The sequence below is a fragment of the Dreissena polymorpha genome, chromosome 13, assembly GCF_020536995.1.
Source record: "Dreissena polymorpha isolate Duluth1 chromosome 13, UMN_Dpol_1.0, whole genome shotgun sequence".
In the NCBI taxonomy this organism is placed as follows: Eukaryota; Metazoa; Mollusca; class Bivalvia; order Myida; family Dreissenidae; genus Dreissena; species Dreissena polymorpha.
The window spans coordinates 9,810,348-9,829,460 of NC_068367.1; the positions used below are offsets into that span (position 1 = coordinate 9,810,348).

Below are 19,113 nucleotides of genomic sequence, written 5' to 3' on the forward strand. Positions count from 1 at the left end.
TTGATTCTTCTCGGATTTTGAGAAAGGTGCGACTGTTGTGCGACTACGGTGCTGACATGAATATACAACATGCTGAAACACAAATTACGCCTGTTCATTTTTGGTTTTAAAACTTACATTGGAAGACTTTGAAAAATACTCTGTGACCAACTTGTTTGATAAAAATGGGTTTCTCAAACGGTCAGAAGTGAGCAATCAATTTCACAAATACATTCAAAACGCATTAAACGATGCGAACACACGGCAAGGCACACGATTCTATGGATCTTGGGGCAACACGAATTCAGGAGGTGAATGTTTTAACATTGGTCAACTAGAATTGGTTTGGTGTGGATCTTATTTGAAGAGGGAGGATGTAAGTGTCGATATCGCCCAAATTATCAGAATCAGAGACCGGATTCCAAGTAACTGCACAACCAAAACAAGATTAGTGAGCGAAAGCACAGCCAAATCCATCGGATGCTACCTAATGATGACATATGCTATGCGGTATAAAGACGACAATATGGAAACGGTTTCACGGCATAGGGAAAACTTACTATTTAAAGTTTCAATTTCACAGGTCTAACATGCAACGATGGGAATTGCCCCAAGTTGCGCAAAGAACGGATATAAAATTGCAAAGAGCATTCAGCTGCTATGTCCACATTTGCTGTTTGATTTCGAACAAAAGCTGACATTGTCAACAGAAATGGTGCGCTCATGCGTACAAAAGGGCACAACTGGCACTTTCCTCGCTCTGTTTGAAGATTCGGAATTTTTGACAAGCTATGTCCTCAAGACAGAACTTTTCTGCAAACGATACGGAACCAAACAAGTGGAACCATGCGATTCTTTCCGGTGATGTTTTTTGAGCAAACGGTGTCATGTAAAGACGAAGTGAACGAGTCAGTGCTCTGGGCGTTGAGTATCTACAAGAAAATACAAACACTTGTCGTGGAAAAGAAGCATGTCCCTGAGATTTTCTTGGCGCAAATGGAGGCTACAAAGGTTCCGGGGAAATCCGACGCGTTTGTTCTTGTGATGTCTGGGTTTCTGAAATGCATAATCCACTTCCTGGAGAACTTTGACCTTCCTGATGAGGTCTGGAAATAAATTACATGGAAAAATCGCGAATGAAAACATTTGAACTAACGATGTTCTCTTTGATCATATAACGTTCGACTCTTTCCAATTTTAATGTGATTTTGTATTTAAAAAAAACTTTGGTTATAACCAATGTTTTAAGTGTTTGGACATTGGTTTTAGATTTTTCTGGCTTAAATTTTACACTTGACATTTCTAGCAAATTTATTATTATCACTATTTTGTTTGTGTTTCGTATTATACGGATTGTATCGTGTACGTTACTGAGGTATTCGACGATTTCATATTGATAAATATTTGAAAATATTGAATCAATTAAATGCTGTACCCGTCGAATTATTTCATAGTCACTTTCGGAAATAACCTATCGTTGACTTGTTTCAGACTGATGACTACTTGGAATAGGCAGATATAAATAAAGCTAGCTTAATTTACAAGAATGGCCTTCGATCTAAGATCTTGTAACACTTAGTATTAATTAACTACATATGTATGTATATATATATATATATATATATATATATATATATATATATATATATATATATATATATATATATATATATATATATAGTTTTATAAGTAAAATGTAATAATCCAGATTTTTACTTTTATTATATATATATATATATATAAATACATTAAATACTCTTTAAACCCAAATTAAATTTCATTTAATATTTATTGACGTTATGACGTCATAATTGATATGACGTTATCTCCATGACATTTTGACGGTGTAATATAATGTATTATGCCCTGATGAGCTATGCGAAACGCGTTGGCTAAATCAATATATATTTAAAATCCCAGACACGTGTTTTTACTTTTATTATATATATATATATATATATGTATTGTTTATTTGTTTTTTTTGGTTTGTTTTGTTATGTGTGTAGTATAACGGCAACCAATGTCACCGCCGTTGATCTAGTTTACTAGTATGTTGTCTGCAAGTTGGTTTCACTTTTCATATGTTATTATGGTCAACATTCCCACAGCCAATTAATTATTATTTTATGCCCATTGCTTTATACTTTAACCATCTTGTCGAATAAGCATGTATTTACATCGCTATAACATGCCTTATGTATGTTGTTTTGGCTTTGTAGTTATGTATTTGCCAATACAATTGACTTGACTTGTTGTAAAATGTTTTTAACCTAAGAGAATTTAAATTTTCCTGTGAAGCTTCTTTATATGGGGGAAATTGATTTTTTTATGTAGAAAACCACCTTTTGATTTCAATATAAAGTAACGGAAATAACTTTAATAATATTCGAAGTAAGCCGTGTCAAATCTCCTTCAGGTACAGTGGCAATTTTCTCTTATTTTTTCTTACAGTAAATTTCTTTTGCAAAATTAACTTTGAACATGTTTTTGTCACAACCCTTTCTTATTAAATTTCATTTCAGGCTAAAATCCATGAAGTCAGCAGTTTAAATAATCTTAAAGCATTTGCATGCTCTAAAATCACAAGTCCACACTAAATATGTCGATCCATTTTAAAACGTCATTTGTTGTTTCATGAATTGTATTGAATACTTTTTCGAAGAATGCGGTATATTCCGTTCCTAAGTCCTTCAGGCTGTTCGGATATCCGTACATAAATTCCGGGCACATATAGAACTTTGAAATTTATTGACGGATTTTAAATTATTTTTTTTTATGAAAAAGGTTGTTAAAATGTAAATGTAAGGCGATGTTTCGATGGTAACACGGTCCAACTTTCTCAAAGGTCAAGATAACACTTCATGCCACAGTTCAAACCTGTCGACCTTTAAACCCTAAGCCGTTTGTTACACTCGTCTCTCTACCACAAAGGTAAATGTAAGCCAGTCCGGACAATTATACACGTGGCGCGTGTATCATCTGTCTACCTACATCAAAGTTCAATTGCACAAAAGTCGAGCAATAAAACAGCTTGCTGCTGACATAAGTTGAGTTTTGAGACAAACGTGGAATGTGGGGGTATCATATGGAAAGATGTATTGTTTAGAATTGCATCAAAATACATAAATAAAATAATAACTCCTCGTACCAAAGGAAATATAAACATTCGATGGGGACCGCCACACGAGAGTTCGTCGCTCAACATCTTAATTATTCCGCAAACGCATTTATAACCAATCGTGTATTTGCATCATAACCAATCAAAACCGTACTAACATTTCGTTTAAACTCGACGATACTGTACTGAATGGAAACTCATCATAGTTTCTGTGTGAGTGTTATTCAACATTGTAAACCTTCATTGATGTGGTCGGTTCTTCACACATTTGGGGTTGAATATTTCTATTGAAATGTCACGTAATCGTTGGCTATTTAAACAATCGAATAATTTAACAATAAATAAATAATTTGAATTATTTCGTTTCGGGACGGTTGATGTTCTTTTTATCAAAGTTGAACCGTTTATATAAGCTTTATTACTTTGTACATCAATCAAGGTCAATGCTATTAAAAATAGCAAAATGGATTCATAAGCAAATTGAGTTATGTTATATAAACATTTGAATATCATATCAAGACCCAGCTTTGGAATGTATATGTGAAAGATGGGGTAAATGTACCAGCTTTGGAATGTATATGTGAAAGATGGGGTAAATGTAACGTTTTCTACATAAAGAACATTTTGTTCAATAACTCAATAATAAATTGAACTATTGTTATGAAACTTAAATATAATAATAACTTATCTCCAGACATCGCTAGGGTTGCATGTGGCATGCAAACATTAATGGTCAAAGTCAATGTAGCTTAATATAGGAGCATTAAATTCCGCTAAACAACTCAATTGTACATTGAGCAACTGGAACGAAGCTTCATCATAACTTGTAGGTTGCTTATGGGGTTAAGGTTAGTGTTGTTAATTGTCGTGTGTGTATATCAAAATTTATTTTCAGGTTCTTCTTGCCTCTTCACGAGGTCTTTGTAGCCCGACCCGCCCATGTAACCTTTCAGAGGAAAATATCTCATTTTTCATTGTGTACACACCGGTCTTACTGACAATAACGTAGTGAAGTCACCATCTATGTATAGAATGCAAATTTTTAGCCAAAGTAGGTCGAATTTACCCCGGAAACCCGGGTATTCGCCAAAGGATTTCGTTATTGAGAGAAGTTCAGTGCACGCTGGCCAATGAGACCTTAATGTGCCCTGGAACGTGTGATGATGATCTGATGTGGATAATGTAGAGTGTATTGTATGTGATTTATGTGTTTGTGTCTGATTAGAAGTTTAAGGGTCGGTCAACTTGATTGCGTCCGTTAGTCGTTAAGTTCAGTAGCGTTGAGTCGGTTCTCAGAGTTTTGAGTGTTAGATCTATATAAATGAGTCCTGGGTCTTGTGGTGGTGATCTGTGGATGGTTATGTATAATGGGTCAAGCTGAACAGTAAAGGTCACTGTTATTAAACATAGATCAATCGTTTGCGCAAAAATCAAGGTTAAGGTGTCTCTAAAACTCTAAGTGCACAAATTGAAGTGTACGGATTTAAAATGAGCATACCAATTTATAGAAACCTAATGTTGTTTTTTTACTATGCCGATTATGTGCAATGAGAGCCGTTTGAAGCGCTGATGTTAAATTCTGCAATAAAGAATACGATACAACTTCCACATAAACAGCAAAAAAACCCCGTTACAAACTCCTTTTTTATGTATTTACTTGGGATTTTACTTGCAACTAGAGCTTTGTCACAGACGTGACGTATACCCCCACATGCTGCATGATACATATTTTGCATGCTGTCTCAACAAAACGAGAGAAGCTTATTTATGTCGATTTTTAAGAATTATTTTGCCATTATCATTTATGGCCATTTTGACTTTTGAACTCTTGAATAATTTCGCATGACATGGGGTCCGATGACTGTGAACAAAATTAATGAACATCGTCATTTTAAAATCTCACAATAAATGACATAATTATGGCCCGGACAAGCTCATTTATGGACATTTTATACTTTTGAACTAGTGTGACATTGACCTTGGAGATATCGACGTAATTCTTTCTCATGACATACCGTCCAATGATGGTGAACAAATGTACCAAATAATTTTAAAATCTCACAATGAACGACATAGTTATTGCCCGGACAAGCTTATTTATGGGCATGTTTGACCTTTGAACTCAAAGTGTGATCTTGACCTTGGAGGCATCGACGTAATTCTTTCGCATGCCGCACCGTTCAATAATGGTGAACACATGTGCCAAATGATTTTAAGGCTTACAATAAATAACAAAGTTATGGCCCAGACTAGCTCATTTTTGGGAAACTCCAAGTGTGATCTTGACCTTGGAGATATCGACGTACTTCTTTCGCATGAGACATCGTCCATGATGGTGAACAAATGTAACAAGTCATTTAAAAATCTAACGATAAATGATTTAATTATGGTCTGGACAAACTTTCAGTTTAAAACGCACTAAGTGACCCCTTGACCTAGTTTTTGATCCGGCATGACCCATATTCAAACTTGACATAGACATCATTTAGATACAACTTCTGACCAAGTTTGGTGAAGACCGGATGAAATTTTCGGGACAGACAGACAGACCAACCGACAGACCGATAAAGTGACTCCTATATAGCCCCCATTACCAATGGTAATGGGGGTATAATAAAAACAGTGTACGCTTCTAGTAAATGATGTTGCGATTTGCCTAGTCGACGGCTTGCAAGGCCAGATGTTATTTGTCGTGGGACTGTCGTTGCGTCTCATCGTTCAATATAATTGGCATAACGATAATGGCGCAGTGTTGTAGTTGATAAGTGTCGTGTTCTGAGAAAACTGGGCATAATGCATGTGCTAAAAGTGTCGTCCCAGATTAGCCCGTGCAGTCCGCACAGGGACAACACTTTCCGCCTTAACTAGATTTTGGTGTAGAATAGACTTCCTTAAAACGAAAAATACCATAAAAGCGGAAAGTGTCGTCCCTGATTAGCCTGTGCGGACTGCACATGCTAATCTGGGATGACATTTTACGCTCATGCATTAAGCCCAGTTTTCTGTAAAAAAAAACGCCTCTAATATAGCGCCCGTCTTGTGGTCGGTTGGAAACGAGTTTGATTATTACTCGAGAAGCGTTTGTATGAACGTTTTCTAAAGAAGCCACCGCATTGGTCTACCCACAAAACACACCTTCTCAAAATGGTAAATAACTTGAAATGTGTTGAACAATTCGAAACCATCGAGGTTAAAGATAATTCTAACTTCAGTATATTAACACATGTACACAATCCCATGAACATAAACAAAAACTTAATCGGACGATGACCATGGCTTAAGTTCTAAGGATATGAAACTAAAACATTGCGCCCATGTTCGTGCGATCACTGGATTTTCTTAAGTGTTCCTTACGCCTGGTATCGTCTACAAAGATATATTAGAAACCGGAAAAGTAAACACTTAAGTGATATGACGAACAATATGTTATTTTCTCAACCATTTCTCACGTTATATCTGTGTAGTTTTTGTTATATAATGTTCATTTTTCAACGTACATACTAAATCCCAAATCTTTACAGAACATAAACACAATCTATAATGAACATGATGTAGTTTTTTTTAATATGTAAGTGATTCACTCAATTAAGAAGTCACCAAAATTAATAAAACCTTGTGTACAATGTATACCAAAAATTTGTAATACTCAATCAAACCAATACCTAATTGTTCAACATTATCAAAATAATTCATCGACCTCAATATTTGTAAACAGTATGATAAATCACGAAATAAGTATAAGATAACACTTCTTCTTAAAACTATGATTTGTGGCCGTTATTCCAAATGCTTAATTTACTTTAAGGCCAAGGTCAACGAATCTTAATTAGGCTCATTTATGTTGTTTTTTTCCACTATCAACTCCAAACAAATGAAGATAGCTCGGTCTTTTTCTCGTTAACATTTGTATATAATACATGTTAAATGTTGTTATCTTACAAAGACGAATGTTTAAATCCAACAATACATTATTTAAAAAAACTACTTTTTCTAATTAAAAACGCACGCGACTCAAATGCGCTGAAGTAGTCAACTTTAAAATATTATGTAAACATAATAGAAACCATAACATAAAATATTTCACTTTAAAATAGCTATAAATGTGCAGTGGCGCCACCTCCTAAACTGAGCGCCACCTCATTGGCATTGGCTCCATCTCTTTTTGAAAAATGCAAATGTATCTATTAGATCAGCTACAAGCCAATGCTTTTGTACACGCATTTACTTGTACAGGTTCAAAGCAATCGTTTTATGTAATGAGCGATTTAATTGTAAGGGCATTTGCTCATCACATAGGCAAACGACATCGATTTGCTTTTACGAATTCTGCCATGCCAAAACTTATAAAGGTCCTCTCGTTTCCAAATGGGTTGTGATTGTATATTTCTGTACATTTTAGATGAATTTATAATCGTTGAATCGCACTTCATTGGCCGATTTTTTTACAATATTGCGAAATGTGTTGAAAAACGTATTAAATCTAATCACCCTGTAAAATTATCCGTTAAATTTTAAAACGCCCGGGCCTGAGCGCCACCGCGGAAGTTGAATTGGCTCATTTATTAATGCATCTCAAAAAAGAGGTGGCGCGCGTGATTAACGGCCGTGGAAAAAAAATCCAGTGCCTTCAGCGCTTTGATTATATAACGAAGGAAGGCGTACAGAAATTTATCTCTGGTTTGAACGTTTCAAAAGACGGTATCTAAAATTGAAGTCAGCTGTGCAGCTGAACTAATCCCAGCCATTCAATATATCTTCCACAAATCCTTGGACTAAGGCAAACTACCAACCGACTGGCGGAATGCAAACATCGCCCCTGTATATCAAGTACGAAGCAAAAATCAAATCATGAACTGACGTTCTACCCATCATCTAGAATATGTATGGTTTGTCTTTGACACGACGATTTAAGTAAGGGTGTGGAATGAAAAAAATACTATAAAATGAACACTGTTTTCAACTAGTGTTTTAATAAGTAAAAGCAAATATGCACAAATTATTGCACTTTAATTTCATGAAAACCGACGGTATAGCTAAATGATCAATGTTCCTAAGGGGTGCTGGAGGTTTCGGTAAATGACAAGTTCGGTAAATTGATTTATATAGTAAATGCCGTGGAGGGTTCGGTAAATTGGTTTTTATAGAGGTGGTATACATACAACGAGGTGTTAATGACACCTATTATTGGCTTACAATAACATTAGGGGCATTTATTTGCAAACTGTGGATAAATTTTGAGTTGAGTAATTAATGCTATGCCTACGGTAAAGAATTAAGGGAAATGAATGAGCTACCTCTGAAAAACGAATTCTGTTAGGATATTGTAGGTAAATTTACATTTTAAATAACGCAATACTGTTGTTTTTTTATAATTGGTGCTTTTATTTAAATAACATAATAGTAATAATAAATAATGATTTATGGCGGAATCAATGTAAGATCTTCAATTAAGTTTAATGCTATTTAAAAAAGTTTCTTGTATAAATGATTTAATAAAAATGATTTCAGTTTAAATATAAAGCGCAATAGTATTTTAGACCACCGATAAACACTCAATTTCTCAAGATATAAACATGGGGTAGTTTGCCAACATAATGAATATGAATATGAAACCAAAGCTCTTGCCACGTGGAGGCCACCTCTTGTAAGAGCCAAATGTTGAATTTTATATTACATGTTTTATTATATCTTTCTGGTTGAGAAAAACACAAGAAAAAAAAATATATATAAAATCTAATACGTGTACGTAATTAATAAAAAGTAATATAATGATACGCGTTATGTTTTATAATTATGTTAAGTACGCGTGCCATTGAACGTTGAGTTAAGCGAAGAGATACACATTATTGAAAACCGATAAAAATGACATCTAACACAACGCCAGCAGAATGAATACACTGTGTAATAGCAAGCTGCTGTGATGATCACTATCTTATCAACTTAATACACAGGCACCTGGCTACTGTACTGGAACAATGGGTTTTACGGCCAAAATAACTGATATCATTTTTAGCCTGAACAAATCCGTTGAATAAAAAAAAAATATAATAATAATAAATATATATAGGACATATTTGAATATTAAATGTCATTTTAAAAAAATGAGGGAGTAGTCACATATTAATAAGATCCATTTATGACACAGTACAATATTAATACGACACATTATTATCATTCAGATTTTCCGCATGCTGATTTAATTTAATTTAATTTCTAATAAAAATGAGATACATTTATGACACAGTAAAATTAAATGTGATATATATATATAGGACACAGTACAATTTAATGTGACTAAACATGATTAAAGAAGAAAAACGTTTGTTTATTTCACAGTTTGAAAGTTACTGGTCGTGTATGTAAAAACTCGGCCACCAGTGTTAAAGCATGTTCACGATCTAAACATACATATGTAGATTATTTTAAGAATAATATCTTAAGTGCTGACCTGATTGTAGGAATAAAGAAGCGAGAAATTTATTTATATAAGAAACAAACATATTTGATCTTAGTATTTTAAACCACCGAAATTTTCTCATTATATAAACATGACGTAGTTTGCCAACATAATGAATATGTTGCCCAGCTCTTGCCACGTGGAGGCCACCTCTTGTAAGAGCCACATTATTATTTTTTTATCTGATACGCTTTAATTAAGGTTTTTATAAACTAATTGTTTAAAAACATATATAAAATACAAAACGATCATGACTTTAAGATAAACTTTTAATATATAATTTACATCCCTTGATTGGAATATTAATAGGTTGCAAGCCTGGATAATTAATATTAACACTTTGCAAACATCTCTAAATTGATAAAATCAACTCCGTACATTTAAACAGATAATTTAATTAGTGCCAAACAACTCAATTAATGTACACGCTTATCGACAAAAGGTGCGATAATCCCTATTTATACCAATTTACCGAAACCTCCACGGCATTTACTCAATCTGAACGCATCGGACAGTGGGCTACACCACACCGTCTCTCTGATGTACGAAGGCGGCCGTCATATTGGATTTGGAACTACTTTTGAAAACAAGATGGCGGCCCCACGGTTTCAAACCTGACGTAAAGAAGAAACATTAAATGTGTTGTTTGTAGCTCGTCTGTTTCAAGATTACATTCTATAAATAATATTAAGTGTAAATCTGTGAATTCCCACAACATTATTACACTTGTTTAGATGTAAAAATTCCAGTATTGACAATGAGTACTCCTATAGTATTAAAGGGATCTTTTCACGCTTTGGTAAATTGACAAAATTGAAAAAAGTTGTTTCAGATTCGCAAATTTTCGTTTTAGTTATGATATTTGTGAGGAAACAGTAATACTGAACATTTACCATGGTCTAATATAGCCATTATATGCATCTTTTGACAATTTTAAAACCTAAAAATTATAAAGCGTTGCAACGCGGAACGATTGAATAATTTGGAGAGTTCTGTTTTTGTCGTTAAATTTTGTGAAACTACGAAGATTGCTTATATAAGGTATAAAATACGTCAAGTATGAGTACTCGGCGGAATAGCTCAGTAGGCTAAAGCGTTTTTACTTCAGGACTCTGGCAGGACTCCAGGGGTCACTAGTTCGAAACCTGCTCCGGGCAATGTTCTTTTCCTTTTTAAAATTTTATTCTTGATTTTTTACTGGAGCTTTTACGATCCAATGTTTACAATTATCAATATAAAGCATTTAATGAATAAGTTAAAAATGCCAAAATCTGTGAAAAGGCCCCTTTAATTATCAATAATGACTTCATGTAGGCAATATAAATTGCCGCAATAGTCTTTTGATGATTTCTGCTTTGGCAGACTCTTGGCTCAGATTTATTCTGAACGCGAATACTTTCAGCTATCCTATAAATATGAGGTCTATACATGTATACATCGGTAGATTACGTCTAATTATTTGGACTATGAAATTAAGTTAATTTTAAATTTTCACGTTTTTGTAAATTGAGAAAAATTAAAAACAATGTTTCAGATTCGCATATTTTGGTTTTAGTTATGATATTTGCAAGGAAACAGTAATACTGAACATTTACCTTGCTCTAAAATAGCCATAATATGCATCTTTTGACCTCTTTTTGCACCTTTAAATTGACTGTTTTCGTTATAATTTGTGACACTACAAGGATTGCTTACATAAAGTATAAAATACATCACTCATTGTATACGCATGGAAGGCCCAGTGGTCTAAGCGGTAGACTTTTACTCCAGGGGTCAATGGTTCTAGCCAAGTTGAGGGTTACTTTTTTATTTTATTTAATTTTATTCATGTTTTTTATTGGAGCTTTTTAGATCGAATGTTTACATTTATCAATATTGCATTTAATGACACAAATAATTTGGAAGAGTTCTTTTTTTATTGTTTGTGTGATATTTCAAGGAATGCTCATATAAAGTATAAAATAAACCACTGACTATGGAAGCACTGATGGCCCATTGGTTTAAGCGCTTGACTTTTACTCCAATGATCAGTGGATTGAGCCCAGTTAAGGAAGACTTCCTTTCTTTTTTTCAGCATAGCTGTTTAACCTCACTTTTGACCTTAGTTTACCTTTAATCATGACCAGTAAAATTCACATAAAAATTCCCGCCAGTAGGTCCCAAATGATAACATCCGAAATGTAGATTAGCTAATAATACAAAAATCACTGTGAACAATGGATGCATATCATTTGAGCAGAAATATGAATATATTGTATAGAACATGTACATGTTAATTACAATAAATTAAAAACATGATTAAAAACATTATCTAAACATTACACCGAAACGTTTTTCCATAGTTTAAGAAGCATTATAGCATTAATCACATGTCTCTAAAATTAAAAGAAGCTATTGTTTACATGCCGTAACGCTCACACTAAACACTACAAAAACACACACACAAAGTGTAGCAAAGGTACACAAAGTCAAACACATGCTGCAAAGTCCAATAAACCCACTGTAACTCTTGGATTGCCTTTGTTATAACTTGTCTGGAATTATATCTAAACTACTGTAGACCAAATAAAAAAAAATTATGTTAAAATCTTTGTTCCTCCTAAATATATTCCCCTAATAGTCTTAAATTTATTGAATAAAGGATACACTGGTTAACTTATTTGTGTTTTGATCTGACTTTACTTGTCTTTGTAGCCTTTGCTAGACTGTGTGTGTCTTTGCAGTGTTTAGTGAGACCCACTCTTATCTAAATTTGTAAACAGCATAGTTATACATGTCAATGCATCAAGTCAAAAAATGTTTGTTTTTTTTACTTTTGGAGGGGATTTTTTCTACAAAATGGGGGAAAATATATATACTTTTTTGAGGATAATGGGGCCGAATATCGGCCCTGAAATTGCCATAAAAAAACACTGGTGTTGAGTACCGGTAAAGTTCAATCGTCCCCAATGTTTATATGTGAATATCTGTAACATTATATATATATATATATATATATTGTTAAGTGTTTTTTTTATTAAGCTAAACTTTTCAGCACATTATACTTTCTTGAAGAAATTTTAATGAAATAATCCCAGAACTTTCCAAGCATATTGTCACGAGCCGAGCGGTAGCTGTGATTTTACTTCAATTTCTTTAACTTTTCCAAACTTGAAGCTTTTGTTCAAGTTTAACATGGAACTAAAATGGACTCTGATAAACAGTAAACTAAGAATAACATTTTGCCTATTCAGTTGTTTTAAAATTGTCAAAAAAATATACAAACTCAAGATTTATAACCTTTCTAAATTTTATTCATTCATAAGGAATAAATAAATAACAACTTTCAATATATATATTTCTTAACAGACAGATTAATTTTCAGACATTTACATTATATTACAGCAATATACACGTACATGTGTCATGTTAAGTATTTGCACTTTCTATTTGATAATGTTCTAAAAAGATGACAAATGCAATTTTTAAGTATTTATAAAATTCAGTCTTAATTTTTATAGCTAAGTCTTATTGAAAACTGTATTTTAAATGCTTATATAAGAAAAATAAAATAGGTCTCACACCTAGGAAAACAAAGTTCAGAGTCCATGAATGAGAATTTTCAGTGCCTTTTATACTCTCCAAAAGCGCACACATAACGTTTTGCAATAATAACGTAAAAGCGCACATATGAATTGTGCACAAAAATCGCACAAACAACGCGCAGCAAAGCGCGCAATGAGCGCACAATAGAATTTGAGCGTTCTTGACACGGTAAATGTCACTGATATTAAAACGATATTTCTGACAATATTACTATGAAACAGAAGTCAAATACATATCAATTAAATAAATAAATCATTTATAAAGACAACTATTACCTTTTTAAACAATTTTTAAGAAGGAATACGAGTATTTAACAAATGATATCGTATGACTAGTCTGTCAAAATACTGTAGTCACTGTAAACTACCCAGAGTGCAATTATGTCAGCATCAGGAAATCAACTTCCTGTTTATGCAAAAATCGCTGCCACATTAACAGACGCTAATAAAATGAGACTTTTAAAAAGGATATTACAAATAAGCTCTAACTTCCACACAGCATCCAATAAAAGCATTAAATAACAGTGACATAGTCATTTAGATGCAAAACATAAACGGTAAAAATGAACTATGTACATGTACATAAACACATGTTTTCATAAACAATCTAGGGCATGACAATATGTTCTGTGTACATCTTTTTTTCTTAATCTGTTTCTTTTACATTGAAAATACTAGTTGGAAACTGTGTAGAGCTATGATTGTCCCAATTTTGTTATTTTTGTACATGATCTGATGAACATGACCATTCCAAAACTCTATTTTACTGTCTGTTCATGTCAATCTACTGTCTAGTCAATTAATATTTCTGTGTTTTTTGTTTAAACTATTTGGGATTATTTTGATGCATGTTACATCAATTAAAAAGTGTTATTTCTTACCGTACAAGTAATCAAACGTTTTATCTTGTAAAATGTTGCAACTCGGCCCTGTTTGTTTATAAAGTTCATTGAACATTATGTAGATCTTTATAGTTAGTGCAGCCCAAAATGTCATATTTAGTTATTCTCATTACTTTGCTACTTAATTGCTAGCATAAGAAACATACCATTGTAGTTATTTGAATATTTGTTTTGATTCAGTTGTTGCAGTTTCTTACCGCCTCACTGTCACATGTACCAACACATGTACTCACAGATGTGAATAAGCAAACACATTTTCAACGAGTTGTTGGGTTATGGTCCAGATTTTTATGGGGATCAATAATCTATTGAAATAAAAAAGGCATTTAATTGTTTCTATAACAAAAAAAGTTGTTTTAAATAATCTTTTTCTGATTTCAGGTTCAGTGCTGGTGGAAAAACATGAGTTCCTGATCCAGAGCAGCTTTAAAGGCGAGCCCTTATGATACATGTCATTATCAATGTGACAGTTGCCTTAAAAAAATTGATGGAGAATAAATTGTTTTTAAAAAGCTTAAAACGTGTATTTACACATTTTGTGTCAAGACTTAATTGAACAATTAATATAGTTTACAGAAATAATGTAACCAGTATTATTGCTGTTAATTGGAACATCCTTATAGTGTAAGCAAACACACCTTTCTATATGGAGAGGAAATCCAGGTTCAAATCCTGGTGGGGATCCCATATTAACAGCAACTTAGATTATGTTCATATTGATTATACAAACAATACTTTTTGTTGTCAAAGTGTGTTGTATTTAATATGCAAATACAATTTTCATTGATTTTTGATAATTTTCTCTATCTCACAAACACTTATGCAGTAATTTTGTTTTGTTTTACTTCATGTCATGTATCATTCGTATAAGGGCACCATTATTAGCTTCACAAGATATCAGATGTCAAAAACAAAGGCCCATAATTATGTCCTGGCAATTAATCATAATTATAAAACTTTTACTTTGAAAAGAAAAGGGTTCTTCTTTGTTTCTACTACAGAATCAAATAAAAACGTTATTTTTCGTACTATATTACAAAATCAGGATATACGCTGAATATCTTTTGAGCTCCACTGGCCAAAAACCAGCAGGGCTTATGTCATGGTCCTGTGTTCGTCGTGCGTGCGTGCGTCCGTCCACGCGTTAACTTTTCCTTTAAACATCTTCCTCTCCTAAACTACTCGTCCAATTCTGATGAAATTTCTCAGGAATGTTCCTGGGGTGAACCTCTTTCAAATTTGTCCAAATTATGCCCCTGGGGTCAAATTTGACCCTGCCCCAGGGGTCTCAAAATTGAAAATTTGCTTATATAAGGCCTATTTTGTGAAAACTTTCAAAATCCTATCGTCAATAATCATTGGGCCTAGGGCTATCAAATTTGGTATGTAGAGACATCTAATAGTCCTCTACCAAATTTGTTCAAATTATGCCCCTGGGGTCAAATTTGACTCTGCCCCGGGGTCACAAAATTGAACATATGCTTAAATAAGGCCTATTTTGTGAAAACTTCAAAAATTCTTGTCCATAACCATTGGGCTTAGGGCTACCATTTGGTATGTAGTGACATCTAAAATAAACCTCTACCAAATTTGTTCAAATAATGCCTCTGGGTTAACTTGGACCCTGCCCCGGGGGGTCACAAAATTGAATAAACGCTTAAAAAGCGGCTATTTTGTGAAATCTATAAAAATCTTCTTGTCGAAAACCATTCGGACTATGGCTACCAAATTTGGTATGCAGTAGCATCTTATCCTCTACCAAGTTTGTTCAAATTATGCCCTTTGGGTCAAATTTGACCCTGACCCGCGGGTCACAAAATTGAACATTATATACGCTTACATCTTGCTTATTTTGTGAAAACTTTAAAAATATTCTTGTCCTTAACTCTAGGACCTAGGGCTACCACATTTTGTATGTAGTGAGATATAGTAGTCCTCTACAAAGTTTGCTCAAATTATGCCCCTGGGGTTAAATTTGACCCAGCCCAGGGGGTCACAAAAGTATCAATGTGCTTAAATAGGGCCTATATTTAAGTATTTGCACATGCAGAGAATATTTGTTTCAGCCTTTTTTCAGCAGTGGAGCGATACAGGGCCATCATGGCCCTCTTGTTTAATAATTAAAACTAAAAATGGTTTAAAGCTTGTGTTTGACGTCCTTTCTTCTGGAAAGCAGAACTGTTTAGGCATAAATGACTACTCTTTTTTTTGTTAGAATCAACATTGATGCATTATTACTTAAGCAAAGTTGAACTCTTTAAAAACTTGATGACTGGGGGACTAAATTTTTCATGTTTGTTGCTTACAATTTACTGAATATATAAATGTTAATGGTGAACAAATGCCATCTCTCTTTACAGGGAGATGGTGTTTTTTCATAAATATCCAGGTTTTTTTGTATAGATAAGACCACATAACATATTTATATAGTATAAAATGAATTCTGAGCTATACATCTATGATGATGACATTATGTGTTTCACTGTAAAAAAAAATACAGAGAAAATAGACTACAGCTGCATGTCACAAGAGTTGTTAAAGGGCATTTTGACATTATTGCCCCTGACTTTTGCCCATTTTGAAGGATAATCTTATAAAAAACTGATTCTTGGTTAAGCGTGCATAGGGGATGGAGGAGCATTTATTGGTGCCTTTTAAAAAAGTTGTTTGATATTGTGGAAAATTGAGTTTTAAAATGTATACACGATGCCTTATTAAATTCCAACAAAATCTTTGGTTTTTCATTTAAAAACAAGAGATGTGTTTGTCAGAAAAACAATACCCCCTATTGCGCCGCTTTGAAGCCATATATTTGACCTTGAAGGATGACCTTGACCTTTCACCACTCAAAATGTGCAGCTACATGAGATGCACATGCATGCCAAATATCAAGTTGCTATCTTCAATATTGCAAAAGTTAGGGCAATGTTAAAGTTTTCAGACAGAAGGACAGACAGACTGACGGACAATTCAAAAACTATATGCCACCCTATCGGGGGCATAAAAACTGTATTCTTAATTTGTTTATAGGTGTTATTGGTGTCTCCACAGTATTGGAATAACCAATTTACACTTAAGGCTAAAACAGGGCTGATCCATTATATTCACCACCAGGTTCATTTAAATGCTTACTGGGTCAAACATGCGGCGTGGGGATACGCGTCGGCCTCTGCCGCGCCACTTCTAGTTACAATTGTTGCCTGCACAGTTGACCATATTTAGTTTTTTGGTTGCCCAGCTAAAGAGTATCGGTCTGGCCAGAATAACAACATCTGGAATTAAGTTGCCTAGGCTAAAATATAAAAATTATCTGCCAGAAGTACTATATGGTTGCCATCATCAAATGCACAGAAAGAATTGTTTCTCAAATTCAATCAAGCTCTCCACTTATTCCATCCTGCGAAACCCTTTAGGTGTCTCAATACTGGTAATAGTAAACCCCACTGAGGGCCATATGGCTTTTGTCTGTATACAGTTTGTGACTGCCTGGCTTGTCACTATAATGTTGTTTTTTTTGGGGGGGGGGATCTAAGTGGAGTTTACTATTTCTTATATTACACCGAAGAGTTTTCCCTGTACCACTGTACAGTGTTGTACGATTGTTTATGGTATAGAACCTAAACATATGGATTAAATCTCAAAGTTTGTCGCCCTGCAGAACATCCGCAATGTTGTACCGGTAATCAATGCAATAATAAGAAATACTGGTTCTTTAAGTTTGAATAATGGTATTGTTTATACTTCAAGAAACAACTAATTGGCTTTCTAAACATTTAATTAACATTTGAATATTTTGTATGTAATGACAACTAATGTTTAAAAATAACATTGGTCCTTCTATATCTATATTATCAGTTAATATAGTGCAAATTTAATGGTGTGTAACCCGAACTATATTTTCGGTGTAATCTCTTCCGCCTAGAGGCGTTAGACATATCCTTCCACCAAATACAAATAGAGAGAGATGTGTATACTGGATAGCAACGTAAAATCGTATATATTCGGCTAAATTTGCGACCAATGAGCAAGTCAGTTGTTGTTCGGTGACGACTCGACAAGCTCGATCAGCACTCGTTCCCCGGGTGGCTTGAATTTTAACGTTTCTTACCAGGGTTTTTTTTTACTAAGAAAGTGACGCCGATATTCGGCGTCTTCCCCTACCAGAATTTTTCCCCTAAAAATACCATTTCCCCTCCAAAAATATAAGACGATCGCCGATATGGCGGAGTTGTCCGAGGAGTCCCGATTGGGCATTTACCATATAAATCAATTTACCGAACTTGTCATTTACCGAAACCTCCATAACCCTTCCTAAGATATCACATGTATACTTGATTTTGTGTGCGTAAGTTTACAAAACCATACTTAACTTGCGTTCTACAAAAGAAATCCCATAATTAATTAAAGTGCGAATTCATAACTGTGGTACAAGGCATAAAAGTTATTCTTGATATAGTACACTATTGATCTAGATACCGAAACAGCCGTAAAACTGACAGTGAGAAGTTCGTAATGATGAAGGATGATTAGTGTATGATAACCTTCAGACCTAATTTTATAACATAGTATTATACGAGGCGCTATTTCGTCTGCAACTTGGCATAACAATGATTAAAAAGAAGAATAACATTGATTTTAAGAACATAGTCATTGCAATCAAATTAGGTAAGAACGTTGTGATGAGATAAAGTAAAGTAATAAAGCTTTATTAGTAGAAACAAACAGAGAACTGTAAAAGGTTCGTATTCTTATATTTTGAACTTTCTGCTAAATTCAACAAATTCAAACTTTTTAAAGTTTCTATAACGCTCAAAATCAACGAAACTTTCGTAAAGAATTTCGTAAAATAAAGTTAACATCTTAACAATTAGTGTTCCATATAGCAAGAGCCACAATTTCAACACAGGATGTTGTATGATTACACAGATTTGTGTAGATACATTATGCTCGTTTTTATTTATCAGACCTGTTTACTTCTACGGATTCGCCGTAGTTGCTATGGATTATTTGGCTAAACTACGCACTACGGATTTGTACTGAAAAACTACAGATCCATCGATCAAAATGGTCAAA

General features: G+C 33.8%; 1 protein-coding gene and 1 long non-coding RNA gene across 3 annotated transcripts in view; one reads left to right on the forward strand and one right to left on the reverse strand.

Moving 5' to 3' along the window:
• Window positions 1-19,113, reverse strand: part of LOC127855370 (uncharacterized) — a 474,985-nt gene that overhangs the window by 179,836 nt on the left and 276,036 nt on the right. The window lies entirely within an intron of this gene.
• LOC127855364 (uncharacterized) overlaps window positions 18,615-19,113 on the forward strand; it is a 267,885-nt gene continuing 267,386 nt past the window's right edge. Inside the window, exon 1 of one of the 2 annotated variants that reach the window (XM_052390863.1) lies at window positions 18,615-18,705. In XM_052390863.1, coding sequence (XP_052246823.1) covers window positions 18,648-18,705 — 58 coding nt within the window. In that variant the 5' untranslated portion in view covers window positions 18,615-18,647. The remainder of the gene's footprint in view (window positions 18,706-19,113) is intronic. The other variant, XM_052390864.1, reaches the window with a different exon arrangement.